Consider the following 23,766-nt stretch of genomic DNA (forward strand, 5'->3'; position numbering starts at 1 on the left):
ATATCTTTTCATATGCTATTGGCCATGAGAATATGGCTCCTTTAGGGAAAGTTTGTTTGGCTGGGTTTTTATTCTTCAGTTGCAGAGCTCTTTATTTACTCTGGATATCAACCCTTTATCAGATATATGATTTGCAAATACCTTCTGCCATTCTGTGGGTTGCTTTTTCAGTCTTTTTTCAGCTTTTTCAGGCGGGGCTTGAACTCATGACCCCAAGATCAAGAGTTGCATTCTCTACTGACTGTGTCAGCCAGGCACCCTGAGAGAGTTCTAATACATTCTGGATGTAAGTCTTATCAAGATATGCAATTTGATGTATCTGAAATATTTTTTTCCCAGTCTGTGGCTTGTTTTCTCATTTCCTTAATGGTGTCTTTTTAAAAGTATTTAATTTTGATAAAGCTAACTTTATCAGTTTTTCCTGGATTGTTTTCTTAAATATCGTATACATAATTTTACATACTATACTATCATAGCACTCCTCATACTGTATTATTTTTTCCAGGTCTCTCTTCCCTCTACACTTTTTTAAAAAATATATGTATATTTTTATTTATGGGGGTAGGGAGCAGAGGGAGAGGGAAAGAGAATCTCAAACAGACTCTGAGCTGGGTGTGGAGCCTGACCTCACGACCCTGAGATCATGATTGAGCCAAAATAAAGAACTGGACACTTAACCAACTAAGCCACCCAGCTGGCCCACTCTGAACTTCGAATTACTAGAGAACAGTGGCTATCTTTTGGTTTTTCACCTATTTTATTCATTCATTCATTCAATAAAGATTAACCATACCAGCAACATGTACATGTATATATGTATCAGTTTGTGAGTATTCCATATGTGTGTATACATAAGACAGCTAAGCATGGTGAATGAAAGCACGAGAAAAACAGACACTGGACCTGCCTTCAACAAATTCACTTATTATGACAGTGCACTGCACACAACAGGCACACAACAAGTTTTTGATGAATAAACAATGGTTCTAACTTGATAAATACAAAACTTACTTCCCTGACCACTCATCAGCCTAAGCATCACAACATCCAGAAATGGTCTCTCTGCGTCTTATAGAGTACAGTGCATTATAAGTGCATGACCTTTGTAATCAGGCAAACCTGGGTTCAAAACTTTGCTCTGCCATACTAGCTATGAGTTTTTTCATCTGTCAAATGGGAAAACGACAGTAATACTCTTCTTACTAAACAGGTAAAAAAAACTTGTGTTAGATAATAAATGTAACTGGCTTCTACAAGTGCCTGGGACACAGTTGCCTTAAGTGGCACCAAATCTTTCATTACCAAAATCTTTTCATTTTACCTAATTTATTAAATCTTAGAGGTGTCAGTCCCCAGTTTTAAAGGTAGAGTTCATTCAGACTCTAATGGGGAAAATTAATGTTTTAAGACACAAGATCTCAAAGATAAAAGGAATGGGAAATTAGGTCAGAAATGAACCTAAGACAGTGTTCATGAATAAAATCTGCTTTCGTCAAAACCAAGTAAGTAAATAATCCATTAAATAAAAATAAACTGACATTTTACCTTAACATAGTAATAATTCATGTTCATTTACTGCAGATAGTTCTAATTTTAAAAGACTTACAATAACCTTTTTCCTTGTAAATTTTAAGAATCATGTAATTGTTATACAACAAAAATATCAATACTAAGATACTTCTCTTGTATACGTGAATCATTCATCTGAGTTTTCAATGCCCCTACTTGATTTCTCTACTTAAGTTACTGATTTTTAACTCCCAGTTCCCATGATAAACTGAGAGACACAAAAAGACATGAAATACTGAAATAACAAAATGCGGCTTGTAATCTTTACTTTCCTAAGTGTAGCTAATGCGATATTTCCTTAAAATTCATTTCCAGAGGGACCTGGGTGGCTCAGTCAATTAAGTGTTCGACTCTTAATTTCAGCTCAGGTCACACCTCAGGGTTGTGAGACTGAGCCCCACATGGGGCTCTTCACTGGACATGGAACCTGCTTAAGATTCTCTTTTTTCTGTCCCTCTCCCTTCCCTCTCTAAAATAAATAAACAGAACAAAAAATAAAATAAAATTCATTTCCAATTATATCATCTTGAGCCTGCCCATAATAATTTAATACCAAAATACATACTATGAATCAGTTCAGAAATGTAAATGCAATTCTTTCTGACCAAAGTTTGTTTTCCTTCCTATGTATATTTCTACTTTTTATCTGCTTCCTTGTTTAAAAAGTCCCTTCCAATCCTCAATTCTTTCTTCTAACTCTCCTGAAGAGAAATAATTTCCAATTCCCATGTAACTCAACCAAATTCTCCAGCTATTCTCAGAAAGTGTTTACAGGATCCACAAAAGTAAATTTACCTACACTAGAATTTTGCAAAAAAACAAAAAAGAAAAAGAAATTAGGCTGAGCAAGAGTTCAAACCAATGCGGTGATTCAGTGGTAAATTCCTATATTTTATGCAACAAACATTTACTAAGTAATTCCAATGTGTCAAGAAGTAGAGAAGTGAAGGCCAGTAAGACAGTCCCCTCCTCTCAAAGACCTTGTGGTCGAATAAGTCAGAGGTTCTCAAACATTTTGGTCTCAGGATCTTATTAAACTCTCAAAAACCACTTGGGAACCCAAATGAGCTTGCTTAGGTGGGTTACATCTGTCCGTAATTATGTATTAAAAATAAAACTAAGAGCACTCCAAATTATGTATTCATTTAAAATCCATTACATATTAACACTGAAAATGTATTTTGGAAAAATATATTCTTTTACAAAATGTATTTTCCAAAATATGAAATATATATAAAATAAAATTTAACAAGAAAAATGGCACATTTCTTCAACTCTCTTTAATGTCTGGCTTACTGAGAGACAACTGGATTTTCATTTCTGCTTCTGCATTCAATGTTACATGTTGTTTTGACTGCAGTCATGAAGAAAACCCATAGTCAATCAGATACGTAGTTTTAGAAAAAAGAGGAATGTGACATCTCCCTGAAAGCCTTATGGGGCCTACAGAAGTCCTTGAACCACACTTGGATAACAGGTGATCTAGAGCAATGATTTCCAAATTTGTTTATCTAACACTTCATCAGTAAAAAAAAAATCTGAAACTATCTCTTCTAGTACATTTATTTAACACACTATTTAAATATACTATTCTATTCTACTATCTTTTCTATTATAAAACCTATATACACAAAATACTTAAGATAATATGAAGACAAATAAAGTTTTTTTTTTTCAAGCTTTTATTTATTTATCTGACAGACAGAGATCACAAGCCCAGGACCCTGAGATCATGACCTGAGCCAAAGGCAAAGGCCCTAACCCACTAAGCCACCCAGGCACCCCAACACAAATGAAGTTCTAATGTTTTTTCAATATCCCAATGTAATGCCTTAAGTACAAACTTACTCTGGGAACTATTGGATTAGGAGAGAGATGTACCTACAAAGAAACATCTACAAGAGAATGCTAAAGAGCTCTAAAAGATGAAATTATTACTTTGTCCCACAAAAATGAAGTAGTTTTGTATTACTAATAAAACACTACCCCTCCCCCCGGGGGGGGGTCTGGGTTCAGTGAGTTAAGCATCCGACTCTTGATTTTGACTCAAGTCTGATCTCAGAATCAGGGAATGGAGCTCCATGACAGGCTCTGTGCTCAGCAGGGGGTCTGCTTTGGGGTTCTCTCCCTCTCCCTCTGTCCCTCCCCACTCCTCACACCTGCTTGCACAAGCTCTCTAAAATAAATAAATAAATAAATCTTAAAAACAAAAAACAAACAAAAACATTACCCCCACAGTAACTTAATTCTTTTTTGGTTTTGTTCTATTTTATTTTATCTCTTTAAAGATTTTATTTATTTGACAGAGATCACAAGTAGGCAGAAAGGCAGGCAGAGAGAGAAAGAAGGGGAAGCAGGCCTCCCCTGAGCAGAGAGTCTGATGTGGGACCCTGAGATCATGACCTGAGCTAAAGGCAGAGGCTTAACCCACTGAGCCACCCAGGCACCCGGTTCTGTTCTATTTTAAAAGCTGTGGGGAGAACCTTTTCTTTTCATCCCTGAATGAGTTTATCTCCTGAGAACAGTAGCATTTACTACGGACGGTTCAGAAATACAGATAAGGGGTGCCTGGGTGGCTCAGTGGGTTAAGCCTCTGCCTTTGGCTCAGGTCATGATCTCAGGGTCCCGGGGTCCTGGGATCGAGCCCCGCACTGGGCTCCCTGCTCAGTGGGGAGCCTGCTTGCCCTTCTCTCTCTGCCTGCCTCTCTGCCTACTTGGGATCTCTGTCTGTCAAATAAATAAATTTTTTTTAAAAATCTAAAAAAAAAAGGGGCGCCTGGGTGGCTCAGTTGGTTAAGCAACAGCCTTTGGCTCAGGTCATGGTCCCAGAGTCCTGGGATCGAGTCCCATGTCAGGCTCCCAGCTCCATAGGGAGTCTGCTTCTCCCTCTGACCTCCCCTCTCATGCTCTCTCTCTCTCTCTCAAAATAAATAAATAAAAACCTTAAAAAAAAAAATCTAAAAAAAAAAATACAGATAAGACATGAAAATTATTATAATGTTAATACTCAGTAATAATTACTATTGACACTTCTGTTAATAGTTATGTATATATAAATAGTTTTATTTAAATATATAAAACTATACAACTACTATATAGTTATTTCTATATAAATTTGGATAATACTATACATTTTGATTACCTGTATTTTTTAACAATGTATTCACATCTTTTTATGACTTTTTTTTTAAGATTTTTTTTAAACATTTTATTTATTTATTTGACAGACAGAGATCACAAGTAGGCAGAGGCAGGCAGAGAGAGAGAGAGAGAGGGGAGGAAGCAGGCTCCCTGTTGAACAGAGAGCCCGATGTGGGGCTCAATCCCAGGACTCTGGGATCATGACCCGAGCTGAAGGCAGAGGCTTTAACCCACTGAGCCACCCAGGCGCCCCTAAGATTTTATTTTTAAGTAATCTCTACACCCAACATGGGGCTCAAATTCACAACCTTGTGATCAAGAGTAACATGCTCTACCAAATGAGCCAGGACCTCATGACATTATTTTTCTACATCAATATTTTAAAGGTTTCATCGTGTTTCATGGAAGAAATTTATAATTTAGCCAATTCTCTACAGTTTCCAATCTATGAATAAAGGCTATGATATTATATATAATTTTTGTGTGGTCTGCACTGTATCTTTGCGTTAGTCTGTGAAAAACTCTTCAGATAAACCCCTATAAATGCTATTGCTGAGCCAAAATATGTGTACATATTTAAATCTATTACTTGGACTGCCCTTGAGAGATTTATTCAACTGCTTTTTATATTTGCCTATTTGACAGGTTAAAATCTGTATTTTACTTTTAAATTATCCACTGTATTTATTATTTAAACTCAGTTAACCAACATATAGTACATCATTAGTTTCAGATATAGAGTTCAATGATTTATCAGTTGCATATAACACCCAGTGCTCGTCACATCACGTGCCTCGTTAATGTCCACCACCCAATTACCCCATCCCCCACCCACCTCCCCTCCAGCAAACCTGTTTGTTTCCTATACTTGAGTCTCTCATGGTTTTTCTCCCTCTCTAATGACCTTCCCATTCAGTTTTCCCTCCCTTCCCCTATGATTCTCTGTTCCACTATTTTCCCCCCACTGTATTTTCTTAAAGGCACTCTAGTAACTGGCAGTTTCCTTCTTTTAGAATCATTTGGGTTTTTTGCCACACACTGTCTATTCTACAGATCAGGCACTTTGCTAACCTACAGTTACTTAGTCTGCAACACTCTATGCTTTTCATTTATTCACCAAATATTTATCAATATGTGCTATTATTCACTACTATCTCAGTCTGTCACCTCAAAAGCAAGCATTCTAATGGCAAAGCTAAAATTTAAATGAAAGGCTTAGGGGCAGCGAAGGATTTCCAAAGAACAGTAAGTATACAACCATGTTATGTAATGAGAAGTCTAAGAATTCTCATAATCTTCTCTCCACAAATGTGAATATCCATGATTAGCTTTACTAGCTACTTGGTTAATAATGGCAAAGAACAGAGAAAACAAAACAAAGGGGAAAAGAAAAGAAAACAAAACAAAAGGGGAAAAAGAGCTGAAATTTCAGGATTCAATGTTAATAACTCTTTAATATTTTAGCTACTAATTAAGGGTACTAGTAAACAAATAATGAGCAAGTTGAATCCATTAAAAATTATGACAACAATATGGCAATACTGAAAAATATGATATAATATTAACTTTAAAAAACTAAACCAACTGGTAGGCCTGGGTGGCTCAGCCAGTTGAGCATCTAACTTTTGATTTCAGCTCAGGTCTTGGTCTCAGGGTAGTGAGTTCAAGCCCTATTTTGGGCTCCACACTGGGCATGGAGCTCAGTTTTAAAAAAAGAAAAGAACTAAACCAACAGTGAAATCAATTGTGAACAGAAAATAGAAGTAGGCAAAATTGCTGTATCAAAAAAATGGGTTCATAAAACCATTATTTACAGATTTTTCAGACAATATAAGGAAAAGAACACATAATTATATATTCCTAAGAAAAACCCTCAATTATCCCAAATTTTCTTTATCTCTTAGAAGATTATAATGAAACTACTTCACACTGAGGATCTAATTTTTAAAAGTGGCTTCTAGGTTATGTCCAGGTTCAATCCATTTAAATCAATTTCAAGTACATTCCTACTTTATAATACCAAGCATTTTATAGCTCTGTGGTTTCCAACATAAATTCACATAGACTTCTTGGTGTGAGATGATATGTCTGTTACCCACATTTTATAGATGAGGCAACTGAGGCTATTCTAGGTTCAAAAGTTTATCTAAAATTGAAAGACTAGTAAGTCGGTACAACTTCATTTTTCTGACTCTTACTACATTCTAAACTAAATAAAGTTTAGCATTCTACTAAACTTTATTGGCCTCTATGATAAAAAATAAATTGTGATTAATGGTCTTAATTAAGAATATCAGGGGGCGCCTGGGTGGCTCAGAGGGTTAAGCCTCTGCCTTCAGCTCGGGTCATGATCTCAGGGTCCTGGGATCAAGCCCCACATCGGGCTCTCTGCTCAGCGGGGAGCCTGCTTCCCACTCTCTCTCTGCCTGCTTGTGATCTCTCTCTCTCTCTGTGTCAAATAAATAAATAAAATCTTTTAAAAAAAATCAGATTCTGAAAAACCAAAAATCAATTATTCTAAATCTAATATATTTACTTACAAAATCAGCAAGACAGCTAACAAGTGCTAAACAAAAAGACCTCAGTAAACAGGTATCTTAATCATAAAATTCTACATAATCAAGGTTTACATTATAGCATTTAAAACATGCAAAACTTTCATATAAACTGTGTCACCTAGACAAAATATTTCTAAGCATTTCTAAAGGTGATCATTTCAAGACCTAGTAAGCTTAGGGTGTTAAAAACACAATTTTTAAAAAATCAATTTCATTCACAAGTTGACTACTATTTTTTCTGTGATTTTTACCTTTGATTCTAATACATTAAATATGAGTTGGCTTTGAACTCAAAAACTAAATACCAGATTTGAAAACTACACACAGCAGAATTAACAGTCAAATTAACAATAATGCTACCAAGGAAAGAACTGAAAGGTCGAGTCCCAGCAATCTACCAGACAGTCAGAACAAGAAGGTTAACTGTAATGGAACTAACTGTTATACAGCTTAGGCCTTTATAGTACATATCATACATATGTTGGGCTCTGGTCTAAACATAAATTATCTCAATCTTCACAGTAACAGTGACAAAAATATCATTAGTCCCAAAAAAGAAAGTGAAACTTAAATCATTAACTAACTTTCTTAAATCACAGGGCTAATGAATGGTATAACCAAAGCATGAATCTAAACAGTATTTATTTTGTTAAATAAGTTAAATTTATTAAATAAATTAAATGTGTCCAACTTACAAGATCAACTATTTTGAAACTATAAGGTAAATATTTAATCATTTCTTACCTCTTCAGGCAGTTCACTGTACATGGTTTCAGAGGTAGACAATAAAAATATAGGTGAAAATGATGGTATATCTTGTAGCAATGTCAGAAAAGTAGCTCTCACAGTTTCACTGACAGCTTCCCACCAATCACCAATGTGAGGCATGTAAACAATACTAGGTACTGTTCTTCGAGCTTCACGAAAAATCTAATTAAGGAAAGAACTGGCATTAAAAATTCAAACTGGTATTATTCTAAAGTTTACTCAGCAATCCCCAAATACACGAAATGTGTCAGGCCTGTTACTGCAATTATTCTCAGCTCAAATATTTCAGCCTTTCAAGATGTGATATACAAGTCTCACATAATAGCTTCTATCTACCCTTGCCCCACCTAAAAAAAGAAGGGGTGTGGGTTTTTTGCCATTTTGTTATTCCTATTCAGTATTTATTGATAGTATAAAGAGATCAAACTGCTCCACTTATTAAGTAAAGATAATAAAGCAAAACACCAGTATAAAATATGCTGCAAATAAAGAGATAAACATGCACCTATATGTCACCCATGTCAGAATGATGTATCAGTAAGCACAAAGAAGAGAAGGAAGACATAGTTTCCATGTTTGTGCACATTCCCTAAAATCACTAAATATATGAATTAAACAAACATTTTTACCACAATGTACCACTCTAGAGCTTAAAATTAATGAACTACCTGCTGAACCACTTGTTTACCTCCTATTACCTTAATTCAATCCTCCATAAAGTAGTCACAAAATACCCTCACATCACTAAAGAGCAGTAAATAAATTAGCAAAAAGCTCTGAGACACTCCCATTGTCAGAAAATACAAACTAAAGTTTCCTCGGGTGTTAAAGAGAGTCCTAACCATAGCTTCAGTCACACTCTGCCAACATAAGCCAATAAGGACCAGGTTGGCTATTAGTAAGCTGCCAAGCAGAACTACTGCCCTTTACATATGTATCAACAACAGCTCAATAGCCCATCAACAAATTCTGGTGGGTTAATATGGCATCTCTTCAATACTTTTTACAAGTGAAAGAATAAATGTAAATATCTTTCTTCAATTTCAGAATTCTATTTCTAAAATCTCTACTACTTTGCCTTATTTTAAATACGCTTCAATTAACCTGTGTAATGTGCAAGATAGGGAAATAATTATCTAGTATTTATCTAATATTCCAAATGATCAGGACTATCAGAAACATTCCTAAGAATCAAAATGATTATTTTTCTTTAATGAGTAAGCCTACCACTTGCATGAATTTTTCAAATGCTACATTTTATAAAGCTTAAACATTCTGTGTAAAATAAAATGTACTGCCAATTTAATAAACCAGATGGAAGATGCTGAAATAAAATTTTCCCCCAAATTGGAAATGTAGATGTTATGATCACTCACATCAAAAGTAATATTTGCTCCTTCCCTTCCTTTAATATTTGCATATCCACCAATCCAGAACAGTTGTACAGTACAACTCCAGGACTCTCAAATTTTGACCTTTTCTGCAAACACGCACCCTCTTATCCTGGATCTTGAAAATCCAAGGATTATTGTTTTCCAAAGTTCTTGTAGAAGATTCATAAGAGAAAAACAAGCATAAATATTGGCAAAAGGAAGGAACCACACAGGAGCACAAAGGCAAGTGAGGCATTTAATCCCCCCCACAAAAAAAAAAATTGTTACATGCCACCCAAATCAGGGATGGTATGTTTAAGACAGTGACCAATGCCTTTTGTCTTTCCAATTCCCATTCTGTGCTGGTAAAACTAGGGAGAGTCAGCAGGGAAAAAAATGTGATTACATGAAAAAGACTAATGAGCTATACAGCTTACTGAGAAACCTCACAAAACTAACCACCTAATTCAGCCATGCAAGTTACCACATGCCCAAGGAGAAATGAGAAAACATGCCTTTAAAAAATATAAAATGTAGCCTTTCGTTCTAATACTTGTAGGTTAGATTTTCTAGAAATATGTGTTGAGAACATCTAGCTGCTATAAGTACCAAAAAATAAGGGCAAAGCAACAGAAGGTTAAGTGATAAAAAAAACTTTACAGAGCCAGAATTTAAATAATGCAGTACTACAGGTGTTTTAAACTCATTTGCAAGGCTGAACTAGAAACAAAAGCATCACCAACTCTGAAGGAGTTGAGGGGCTTTGGGTTGTTTGTTTGGTTTTTTTTCCTATTTCTTTCCTCTTTTCATCCAGTTCTCCCCAAATTAACAAAGTGAACATGATATCCTATTGAACTTATTTCCAAAGACTTTTGGAAAATATCTTTATCAGTAGAACTTTTAAAAATTATATTTTAAAACCTAAAGGGAAAAAAGCCAGAAAGAAAAAAGCCTAAGACAAATAAAATTAAAAAGGCTTAGGCCTTCTGGTCCATGAATGTATAATTACCTGATTTTATAATTAATCTAACTACATGCAGTATCAATACCCAGGGGCTATTTTCAAAATTTCTCTCTTACACCTTTACAGCAAAAACATCCTTAATTTCTAGAAAACTTCAAAAGCACTAATAAAACAAGTGTTACTTTTAATTTCTTAACCAATGTAACCTCAGAATATTTAAACTTTCATATTTTCTTTAAATATATAGCCAACCTGTTCTAATTCTCCAGCTTTTTGTAATGAAAATTCGAAAAGAATAGTCTAAAAACAGTATTTAAAAATTCAGAAAAAAAGTTTAATTCTATCATGATTTTCCCATAATGTAAAAACCATTCTTCAGCAGTTTGCTGGTAACTTTTAAAGTTGTGGAATAAGATACACTCTGTGAAATTAATTAACCAGATTCAGAGTAGAAAAATAAAGCCTAGTTTTAGTGAAGCGGCAACTGTCTTGGGAACAAGTGATGCCATTTGATAACTAGAAAAATACTCACCTACAGGGTGTCTTGGATTGGTGGATGTGCAAGGTGTAGTAGAAAACAGAAAAACTGTTATAGAGAAAAAAAGACAGTAGGCCAAATTACTGAACCAACCGTTCCAAAATACCTCTGACATGACCAGCACTCTTGCACAAATAAAATGAACAAACACCAATGTATGTGAACTGTTCATTTTGATTCTTTAAACAATATATTCTATTTCCTTCTGGCTTCTTCTTGCCCCAGACATCATGGTCCCTTATGTAACTTTTTAAAAATTTCTTTATTAAAAAAAAATCACAAACTACTTCCTCTGAATATTAAAGATATGAAAGAGAAAAATCAGGCCACTGAAGTTAAAAGTATCCACATAAGGAGGCACTAATTACATAAAGTGCACCTATATTTGTAAGAGTTCTTATCACCTCAAAAGCTAAACTTTAAAGTCAGTATTTTAGCCAGCAAATTGTGCAGTGCATGAAAATTTACTGTATTAAGAAAATTAAGACTATACAGCCTGTTACAAGCCACTTTCTTTAGAAACGGGAAACTAGAGTAATTTTAAATACGAATGTGAATGAAGCAGAAAGCTCCAAGCTAGTACAGCTCTCACATTCCTAACAGGGGCTATATAAGAGAGAGGGAAACCATTTTTTGTCATCAATAAATTTCTAGAATATGTCTTGCTCTTTTGCTATAATTTATAAAACACAGGTAAAAGAAAAATCTTGGGGGCTAAAATATTCTTGCTTTTTATAATAAAAAGCACTATTAAAATGCACTGTTAAGTTTATTTAATTCCTTATACCATGCTATCACAAAATATTGTGATAAATAATGTATCTGCATTACAAATAACTTCATATCATATCACTTGACTCCATTTATGTTCTATTTACTTAGGATTTATCAAGCATCTCTGTGAAAAGGAGGCACTGTCTAGGATCAAGATTCAAGAAATAAAAAAAAAAAAAAAAAGATTCAAGAAATAAAGTGCTCGATTTCTTTATAAGCATACAAAATCAGCCTGTTATAAAATAGAGTTTCTATATGATGATTGTAATATAAAGAAACATTCATGAAAATTAAATCAGTCAAATTCCTTTTGTTATTTTCATTGCCTAAGAACGTCAAGAATTTCAGTAGATGGGATAAACGCTGGACTAGGAAAATTTAATTTGTTTACAAAAGAAAAAGAAAATTGTTGCTATGGTAATACACAGAAACCCACGTGCACAAGCACAACAGCATCCAAAGTAAACACAGACTGCTATGGAGAAATCCAGAAACCCTTATGCACAAGCACAAGAGCATCCGAAGATACACATAGGCAAGTATCTTAATTCCTTCATGCTATTTAACCGAAAAGGATTTCCCCTGAACATTTCCAAATACAATTTCTTCCTGGGAAAAGAAATACACTAAAATTTTCACCAAAAAAAAAAGATAAATAAATAAAAAAGACCCTTATTGACCATTTGAAACACCATACAGTATCTAAACTCCAAACTCTCTGACAGATAACATATAAATTTATGAATTCAATCATACTTCTGAATTAATGAAAAAGATAAAATATGAATCACTCATCAATCCTGGTTTTCCTAAATCAACAGCAGAAACAATACAAAAGGCAAAAAATATATATATATATTATTTGAAGGTGTCAGAAAAGGAGAATCATAGCTATGAGTTTTTTTAGAGTGTTAATACAGGGAAGTCTTTTAGTATAGCTACTAACATCTCCAAACTTATTGTAGGCCTCAATAATTACTTGTGAATTTAATGGAACAATCATAAATCTTCCAGGCTATACCAGGGTTTTCTATTTTCCTTCCATAGCCTTTGGAAGGCTATACAACATTCAGGTAGGTAGGTAGGTAGGTAGAGAGAGAGAGAGATACGGACACACATACACACACACACACACACAGAACCACTTTATGAACTCTGGCAATTGTTTTCAGTAATAAATACCTACTGTCCAGCGATTGGCCAAAGTATTACAATGATCTACTCAAGACCTAGAATAGTAACACCCAGATGCAGGTTTAAAGTGCAGATTCCCAGGGCTCACCCTAAATTTAAGGAATCCAAAACCCTGGGAGTAGAGCCAGGGAATCAGAAATTTTAGTAAGTACTCCCAGACAACTATTAATACTCACTAAATCTTAATCAACAATGAGAAAACCCTATAGTAGACACTAATGCTCTACTGTTTTCACACAATTTGTAATACTCATCATCAGGTAAGGCAGTATGAAGGAGAAAAGGAATATTTTCATATATATATGTGTGTGTGCATAGGTTTTACAAAACAGTCACAGAATTAAACATGCATGAAGAAATATAAACTGGGTTCTTCCCATGTTCCATTTTATCACATATATAAATATAGCCCTTTAAAGGTGATTTAAGACTTCTTTCCTTTAACATTATCTTTCATGTTTGTGTCACATTATTAAATAATCCAATTTAATTTAGATTAAGTATCTTAGAGGCTGGGGAAAAGAGCAAAAGCACAGAAGAATAATTTGCCACAGACTAAACCACATTTATTTAGAGATAATACTGCCTACAGAAAGACTAGCTCTCAAGAAAGTAAGGGAAAAGGAAATATAGAAAAAAGGAAGAGAGAGAAGACGTTTTTATTCTTTCCAGCATTTTAGCCCCTGACTAGTATGCTCTCTTTCCTAGGAATTTTATACCTTCTTATACCCACTAATAGCTCCACGAACTAAGAAAAAAAAAATTCCTCAATTTTATAATGTAACAGTCTCCTTTTGGATTTTTTAGAAGAGACAGTAATATATTTACAAGTTTAAAGTAATTTTAAATATGTATTTAAGATACAAATAATCAGGGATCAACCAGGACAGTTTATCTGGTCTCTGGCCAATGTTCAGTTTCAGATACCATATCTAAAAAATTCTACTCAGTCTCTGGGCCGACTGGAAACTCAGGTGTAGCCATTCACAAATAAGCTCTACCTCTAACCGAGGACCTTGAAGGCAAAAGCAAAGATGAGATGTCATATCTACTAAGTACAGTGTAATAAACCAGAACAATAAATGTTAAGTTTTTGTTCTTTTCCACTACCAAAGAACACCTCTCTCCATCCTCTCCAAGAACACAATAAAAAGTAGTAAAGATAAGAAATGAGAAAGAGACCTAAGAGTATACAGTCAGAATTCAAATTTAGCCCAAAGATGCCCAGCAGAATGCAGAAAAAATCCTAGGATCCCAGCAACACCAACATATAGTTCACTACAATGCTTCCTAAGTATGTCCTCCCCTAATATAAGTCAGTAATGGATTTATGACCATGTACATACACATATAACCATAAAGAACAACTATAGACAGAATACCCCCTCACTCTGAAAATGATCCTCTTCCGAAGTTATTTTATCTTTAGTTTGCTTGATACTGTCAAGTATACATATCAAAAAAAAATCCAAACTGCACAGCAGAGTGTAAACTAAAATGACAAAGTTATATTCATTCCCCAACTCTCCATATTCCTTCCCCCAAGCTGAAGTAATAGTTATTATGTATTTTAGGTTATTCTTGGACAAAATTTCTACTTATATATAAGCACAGATAGAAATTTAAGTTTTTTTTTACACAAAGATCATATTTTGATAGACTGATTTACAACTTGCTTTCTTCATAAATATCTCCTTTCACATATACTCCTATGTAAATTTACCACCTTCTTGTTAATGGCTTCATAGTACAAAAGGATATACCATAATTTATCATAGACCATCCCCAATAAAGGACATTTAGTTTGTTGGTCTTATTTAGTTTGGCAATGTTATAAATGATATGATAAATGTCCTTGTACATCCAGCAGAGACAATTTACAACTAAAACATCTTTAGGAAAAATTCTTTAATGTAAAATTCCTGGGCCAAAAGGTGTATGTAATTAAAATAATAATTTAAAAAAAAACAGTGCCAATCTACACTCCAAAATCACCAGGCATCATCAATCTTTTCATTTTTTAAATTTTTTTAAAGATTTTATTTATGTCAGAAAGAGAGAGAGCGAGCATACAAGCAGGGGGAGTTACAGAGGGAAAGGGAGAAGCAGGCTCCCCACTGAGCAGGGAGCCTGCCGTGGGGCTCAATCCCAGGACCCTGAGATCACGACGTGAGCCACAGGCAGATGCTTAACTGACTGAGCCATCTAGGAACCCCCAAGCTTTTTATTTTTATAAACCAGACAGTCGTTTCAAAATAGTATCCTGGTTTTTTTTTTAAAGATTTTATTTATTTATTTGACAGACAGAGATCACAGATAGGCAGAGAGGCAGGCAGAGAGAGAGGAAGGGAAGCAGGATCCCTGTTGAGCAGAGAGCCCGACATGGGGCTCAATCCCAGGACCCCGGGATCATGACCCGAGCCGAAGGCGAGGCTTTAACCCACTGAACCAGCCAGGCGCCCCTCCTGTTGCTTTAATTTGCATTTTCTTCAGCTATAAGTGAGGCTAAGAATCTTTTCAAACTTCTACTGGTTGCTTTTCCTATTTTTTTTTCTTCCTATAAATGGCATGCTGTTTTGGGTATATTATACTTGAGATCGCATTTAATTTATACATTGATTTAAAAAAGAACTCACAACTTCACAATTTTGAGTCTTACCAGTTCTTAGTTGTGCAAAGTGCAAAGAAGCTGCAGGAGTAGTAATAAATAAAATGACAGCTAACAGCTACTGGGTACTATATGCCATCCTTATTAGATGAGCTTATTTTAATAATTACAACCACCTTATGTAGCATTACTAACTTCATTTCATAGATGAGAAAATTAAATCTCAAAGAAGTAAGCAATTTCTCCAAGGCTACAAACAATAAGCAAAGTAGCTGATATTTTAACCAATTTGCAATTTAAATTGAATACATCCTTTGAAGTACAGTAATTAAAAAACGAAGTATGTTTTTTATTTATTCAACTGTCCTGTTCAGTGAATTTTTAGTTTTCTTCTTTTAGACCCTGAGAATTAATTGTTTAATTTCTAAGTAAACTTAGTAGCTATTTTAAATGGGACTATGCCTTCTATTATATTTCTAACTTGAAAACTATTTTACATTAACTCTGAACATGTCCACCTTACAGAATTCACTTAATGTCCCCAGTAATTTTTCAATAGCTCCTGTAAGTTTTCTAAATATACAACCATATCACAGGCAAATATTTATAACTTCAATGTGTTTGTTCCAATATTTATAACTCTCAATGTCTAAATGAATCAATTTTGCATGCTTTAATAATAGTATGTTACTCTTGATGTGCTACTAGAATCCATTTGTAGTATTTACTTTATGACCACTGCCTAAGTGAGATCAGTCTTAGGATTTTCTCTGTATTTTAGTTCAGCATTAAAATGATCTTATCCTTTAAGATTAAAAGAATTCAACCACAAAACTATCTGGATTTAGTGCTTTTTTGATACTCAATTTCTTCTTCCACAGTTAGTGTCTGTTTAGATTCTCTCTCCCCTGGATTTATTTTTAATGGTACTGAGTAATTCTCTTACTTGCATACAAACTACAATAGTTTTGTGTCACTAAAAAGGAAAAATATGAACAAATATATACAGCCAGGATGAGTTAAATGTATGAAACTTGGAACAAATTACTAGTATAACAGGTTTTTATTTAAGCCATGGGCTTTGGGAAAAAAAGGGTTTTCTAAGTAGTGAAGTACTACTAAGATGTTGATACCCAGAGGCAGCTGTAAGTGAAAGAGAAATGAAATCAATACTGTTGACTGTTTAAAAAAAATACATTATTTCTTGCTACAAGGTACAGAATGGTTTTCAATTAAGTAGTATATATGTAAGTATTAAGTATTTATAAAATGTATCTGAAAAAAAAAACAAAAAAATTACATGCAATGCTCTTAAATGTTACTACTTTAGTCACCTAATATCAAAAGTAGGCTAAATATCAAAGTAGAAAGTGACATTCCTCTCATTTGTTTGTAAGAAACATTAAACCTTTAATGAGCACTTATTATGAGCTAGGCACTATGTCAGAGACACAAAGATAATGAAGACATGCTCTCTTGGCTCAAAAAACTTATTCCCCTAGCCTCTAGTTCCAACATGACACACTTAAATTCATAGTTATATAGTAAAACTTCAAGAAATACAAACAGCCCCACTAGAACTTTGCACTTCACAAACCAGCAAACATAAAGCAGTTGAAAATGAAATATACAAACACACTTGAATACTAACACAAATATATATAATGTTTAAATTGCTATCATTTTTCTACATTAATTTTAAAACCTGGCATCTCAAATTGGTTATCATTTCCCCTTCAGTAAGGCTCCAAGTACAGACAGAAGTCTAGAAAGACTCTGAAACTACAATGTTGAAAAGAGGGTAAGAAAAAGGCAAAAGAAACTTACTTTCTACAGTGTTTAACAGAACCTTCATATAAGAAAGAGGGTATTAAAATTTCAGAAAAGAATGAAATATCATGGCAAAAACTATGAGCTCACATTTAAACATGATATATATCAAAAGGATGCTTGGCCTTAATATTTGAATGTTAATGAATAACCAACAGAAAGTTAATATTCACATTACTGTTCTTCAAAAAATCTTTATCTATAAACACTACAGAAATAAAACAAAAAGAAAGCTGGAAGTACTCTGATTTGGTACAAACCTACCTGTGCACATGATTCTTCAGGTGTTTTGGCACTAACTGAATAAAGTGCTGGGAGATCTAGTCTGTGCACAGAGAACTTTTCTAGAGTGTGCAAAAGTGCTGGAGCAAGGTGAGAAGTTTGACCTGAGCCCCGTTCTCCAGACAGCAATAATCTTGGCCTGTAGGAGGTTGGCTGATGATATGGTGACCTGAAATACATGTAAGACATGATAATTATTCCAAAACCATACGCTCTGATGATCAGTATGAAATATTAGGCAAAATATTTACACTAAAAATGTAACTCCAAATTAACAGAACTTTCTCTTATCCTTATTTAAGTACAGTGAATCATTTTTTCATTAATTATACTTCTAAAATTTTTCTTTCTCTGGCCTTTGTAATAACCAAGATATAAAAGTATAAAAATTCATTCTAAAACTATGTAAAAATACCTGGGTATTCATCCTATCCTACGTATTAACATGGAAAATGCTTCAGACACTAAGCATTAGTGACACTATTAGTTATCTAAGGTCAATGTAAGAATTCCACTTCAACAAAGAAGTTGGTATATCTGAATATCATCCAAGATGTAAGACTTTTTAAAAAATAGTTAAAATGCTAAATTTTATGTATATTTTACCACAATTTTTAAGATAGAAAAAAAATGTGGGACTTTCTCCGTAGCAGGAAAATTTGGTCTTTCAGCCAATAAAAATTAAATGCCCATACCTGAATACATAACATCTAAAGATCTACAACAGAGAAAGCAAATTTAGGGAAATAAATTAAACTAAATTCAACTTGTGTTCTCAAGATTCTAAAGCACCATTAAAATGATAAATGAAATAAGTTCATTTACTATCACTATAGATAATGCAGGAAATTTTAAGTAATGCAATAAGAATAAAGCAAATAAAAAATGGAACTAATAGAAATAAATAAGGACAACACTGTTACTTATAAAGGATATAATTATGCACTAAAATAATGCAAGAGAATCAACTAGTAACTGTCAGAACCTACCAGAAGTAACAATTCAGAAGACAGAAATAGAAAAATCAAAACAGATCCTAATACCATCAATAACCAATTGAAGGAAGGAAAGTAGGTCCTATTCACAAATGCAAAAGTGAAATAAAATAAAACAAACAATATTAAATATTCTTAGCAAAAGTGTAAAAGTACATATACATAATGAGCCTGAATATAAAGATGTCAATTCTTCCTAACCCATTTAGTGTTAACTATATAGTATTTTATTTCATACATTTAAAATATTCATATCAAGGCCAACAGACACATGAAAAGATGCTCAAAATCACTCATTATCAGAGAAATACAAATCAAAACCACAATGAGATACCACCTCACGCCTGTCAGAATGGCTGAAATTAACAACACAGAAAACAACAGATGTTGGCAAGGATGTGGAGAAAGGGGAATCCTCTTACACTGTTGGTAGGAATACAAACTGGTGCAACCACTCCGGAGAAGAAGTATGGAGGTTTTTCAAAAAAAAAAAAAAAAAAAAAGACAGAACTATCCTGAGATCTAGCAATTCCACTATTGGGTATTTACCCACAGGATACAAAAATACAGATTCAAAGGGACATATGCACCCCTTATGTTTAGAATAGCCTTATCAACAGTAGCTAAACTATGGAAAGAGCCCAAATGCCAATCGACTAATGAATGGATAAAGATGATGTGGTATCTATACACAATGGAATACTACTCAGCCATCAAAAATAATGAAATATTGCCATTTGCAATGACATGGAGCTAGAGTGTATTATACTAAGCGAAATCAGTCACAGAAAGACAAATACCATATGGTTTCATTTGTAAGTGGAATTTAAGAAACAAAACAGATGAGCAAACTGGAAAGGGGAAAAAGGCGGAGGGAAACTAACCATAAGAGACTTAACTATAGAGAACAAATTGAAGACTGATGGAGCAAAGTGGGTGGGGGATGGGCTAGGTGAGTGATGAGTATTAAGAAGGAAGGGTACCAGTTGTATTGAGCACTGGGTATTATATGTAAGTGATGATCACTAAGTTCTACTCCTGAAACCAGTATTACACTAAATGCTAACTAACTAGAATTTAAAAATGAGAAAAAAATTAAAATAGTCACATTGAAATCTAAAAAAAAAAAAAAAAAGGGGGAAGACAGATTTAAAACTTAATCACAATATCATCTGAAAGGATAATCAAGTAAGAACATCAAGAAAATTTTGGTTAAGTGTGCTAGCTCCAATTTCAGAACATTTAAACCTGTTTTAGTAATAAGTACTTCATACAGCTTTAATTTTCTCAGCAATTCTATGAAATACATAGCTTCCTCTTATTAAACAGATGAGGAAACCAAGACTCAAAGAAGTTAGGTATGAGACTGTACAAATGGGTGGTGAAAGACTTCAAATTTTCATTCAGGTCCATATAATTGCTAAGCTAAACCACTGTGTTAGGATGTACTCTACGTTATATTGAAATATATTACAGAATGGAATAATAGGATATAATGTAGACTACACCAAACAAAACAAACACAGATCAGAACATAACAGGCACTCCAGGAACCAAGTCACTATAGTTCAAAGAATTTCATATAAGATAATAAGCATAAAAAATAAATGGAATGGAGATGAATTATATTGTTTTTAAAAAGGGAAGATTCAGATGCTCATTTCACAGAAAATTAATTCTAAGAAACAAAGAAAAAACAAAGAACAAGAGATTCATGTACTTTTAACTCATAAAAAAATCTACAAACTTTTGTAACTCAAAAATTACAATCTGAACCAAATGGCAAACAACTAAATCAGAAAAAGAATCTGTCACTAAAAAGAATAGTTCTTAATGTATAAAGAACTTATGCTTATAGTGTTTTAACAGAAAACAGCTTCCTGGGCAAAGGACATGAACAAATAATTCAAAAAGAAAATAGTAATAATACATTATATGTTAATAAAAAATTTTCAAAAAGAAAATAGGAACATAACAAAATTTAATTTAATAACTGGAGAATGCTTCCTATAGGTAAGCCCTGCATACCTAACAACACCAGTTATCATGGAGCTCATACTTGAATAGTATTGAGTGGGAAAAGGAAACATACAACTAATAAAATTCAGTGTGGTTAACAAGCAGCACTGTTTTAAGTACAGAATGCTATCAGAGACCTCAATTAAAGACAAAAGGGTTTCCTGGAAAGTGTCACCAAAGCACGAACTCAAAAGGCTGGAGGTAGAAAGGATGAATTTTATTGAGGAAATAAAAACAGGATATACAAAGGATTGAAGGTGCCCCTGGCCCCCTGGAGTAATAGTTCATATATCTAGCTTCTTTTAAGGGTTTAGGGCAATGTATGGGTAAAGGTTCTAGGGTTAGGGAGGAGAGGAGGGAAGGAGAATCAGACGATAAAGAGCTAAGAAGGGTTTTGTAAACCATGTTAAAAGTTTGGAATGCGCCAATCAGAGAAAGACAATTATCATATGACCTCCCTGATATGAGGAAGCTGAGAGGCAACATCGGGGGATTGGGGGGTAGGAAAGGAATAAATGAAACAAGATGGGATCGGGAGGGAGACAAACCATAAGAGACTCTTAACAAAACAACTGAGGGTTGCCGGGAGGAGTGGGGTAGGGAGAGGGTGATTGGATATGGACATTGGGGAAGGTAGGCTATGGTGAGGGCTGTGAAGTGTAAACCTGGCGATACACAGACCTGTACCCCTGGGACTAATAATATATTATATGTTAATTTAAAAATTAAAAAAAAAATTTTAAAGTTTGGAATGTGCACTGAAGTTAATGAGGAGACAGTTTAAGTAGGGGGAATGAAATGATCATACACATGTTTTCAGAAGATAACTCTAGATCACTATGTCAGTAGAGGAAAAGGTTTAAAAGAAGACAAAACGGGAGGAAAGATGACCGATTAGGAGTCTGCAGTAATAACCCAGGCATGAGATGTTAATGATAATCTAGATAAGAACAGTGTCAGAGGAAGTGAGAAGGAACAGACTAGATAACGGAGGACAGAGAGGAAGGAGTTGAGGATGATGTCCAATGCTAGTCCTAACACCTGCACAGATGGTAGCTCACCAGACCCACAGGAGGAGAAGGGGAGACATAGTGCAGTACATTCTGAAAGATGTGTGGCACACTAAGGGCAACAGGCAGCTAGAGACAGTCTAAAGCTCAAGACCAATGTTGGCTTAAGAAAGATTTGGTGGGGCACCTGGGTGGCACAGCTGGTTGGGCTTCCAACTCTTGATTTCTGCTTGGGTCATGATCTTGGGGTCATGGGACAGAGCCCTGTGCCAGGTTCCATGTTCAGCGCAGTCTTAGGACTCTCACTCTGCCCCTCCCCCCACTCAAATAAATAAATAAATCTTGGAAGGAAGGAAGGGAGGAAGGAAAATTTGGTAGTTACAGGTCAGAGGAGAGACTTGGTAGTTATTAATAGAGATGAAAAAAATTATGGAAATAATGAAAACACCTGTTATCTGTTAGATTGATAAGTTAAGAATGAATTTTAATACCATTAGCAAGAAGATGTTGGAAAATTGGTTTTCTCATGACTAGTAGCAAAGGAAAAAAGCAAAATTTTCCAAAATTAAATTTGGCAATTATGTCACATACATGCTAAGATACATATCCAAGGATATTCTGCAACTTGTCCCACTCCCAAGGACTCCCTTACCTCTTAAGCATTCTCTACATTTTTTTCATTGTGTGTATCTTCTAATACTTTATCTATCTACTACACTTATTGTTTTATTGTCTATCTCCATCTAAAACATAAGCTGAATGAGGTCAGGTCAATTTTGTTCACGGACATATTCCAAGTACCTAGGACAACACATAGCACATGATGGGCACTTTGACAAAATATCTGAATGAGTAAATATGAAATTACAAATGAATGATTCAAACAAGCAAGAAGATATTATTTTCATCTATCTGGTTGGCAAAGATTTAAAAAGGCAATGTTCAGAATTGACACGGGTATAGGAAAAATAACACTCTCATATATCAGTGCTGAAAATGTAAATTGGTACAACTGCTCTAGATGTCAATTTAACAACCTGTATCAAGTTTTAAATGTATATACCCTTTGACATAGCAATCACTGTTTTTAAAATTTACCCTAAGCTATGAATCAGATAATGATGTTAAAAATGTATACTGAGAAAGATGCCTATCCAGATCCACATATCTATCATAGAAGAAGAAAATTGGAAATTTCAATCTTTATTAATAAGGTTATAAAAATTATGGAACATCCAAAAAATAAAATACTATGTAGCTATTTTAAACGAATGACATTAAACATATACTGGCATAAAATAACATTCCCAATATAGTAGATAAAAAAGCAAGTTACATTAGCCTTACAGGAGGATTTTAATTTACATAAAATAATATGTGGGTCTGTCTATACGCATAGAGAGAATATGGAAGTGTGGTCACCAAAACTTTAACAAAAATTACCTTCAGGTGCTTGGGCTTTAATTTTTACTTTCTTCTTTATGCTCTTCTTTATTACTTGAATTTTCTACAGAGTATATCATCTTTCTAATCAGAAAAAACAAAGCTATTTTCATTTAGAAAACCTCAGAAAGCTCTGTTTCTAATCCCCTTATGGTAATAAACAGTAAGAAAGAAAACTTATTTTCCATCATAAGGGTTTTCTAACAGATTGGTAGACTAAATAAAGGTTTCAACACTGTTTTAGGAAACTATTCCCTATTAGAAACCCACCAACAATGCCCAAGCTAGTGTTACTAAAGACCAGTATTAAAGTCATGCTTTCTACCTATTTAGCAAGCACTTTTACTGTATTGATATACACATACTAACACTTGTTCAAACACAAAGCCAAACCAAACCAACAACAACAACAAAAACCCATATACAGCCTTTATCAAAGGCCTCTATTCTAAAGTGTATGCTTTTTGGAAAGACTGAAAATCCTACTGTCCAACCTACCCAAAAAAAAACAATACAATTCCCGATCTACCTATTAAGCTCAGAAATTTTTGGAAATCACATAGATAATTAAAAAAAAAAAATTGGATCCTAGGAAACAAACAGTACAGAGCCTAACTCTGCTACCTTCCAGAACCTTAATCATGGGCAATTTACTTTTCATTGCATTTCAGTTTCCTCGTCTATAAAATGATGATACCAC

General features: G+C 34.1%; 1 protein-coding gene across 4 annotated transcripts in view; it reads right to left on the reverse strand.

The window, feature by feature from the left end:
* ATAD2B (ATPase family AAA domain containing 2B) overlaps positions 1 to 23,766 on the reverse strand; it is a 178,561-nt gene that overhangs the window by 68,485 nt on the left and 86,310 nt on the right. For all 4 annotated transcript variants that reach the window (XM_045978996.1, XM_045978995.1, XM_045978994.1 and 1 more), the window contains exons 18-19: positions 17,582 to 17,768; positions 8,013 to 8,198 (exon numbers count right to left, since the gene is read on the reverse strand). In XM_045978996.1, coding sequence (XP_045834952.1) covers positions 8,013 to 8,198; positions 17,582 to 17,768 — 373 coding nt within the window. The remainder of the gene's footprint in view (positions 1 to 8,012; positions 8,199 to 17,581; positions 17,769 to 23,766) is intronic.

Source organism: Meles meles, chromosome 15 (assembly GCF_922984935.1).
Source record: "Meles meles chromosome 15, mMelMel3.1 paternal haplotype, whole genome shotgun sequence".
Lineage (NCBI taxonomy): Eukaryota > Metazoa > Chordata > Mammalia > Carnivora > Mustelidae > Meles > Meles meles.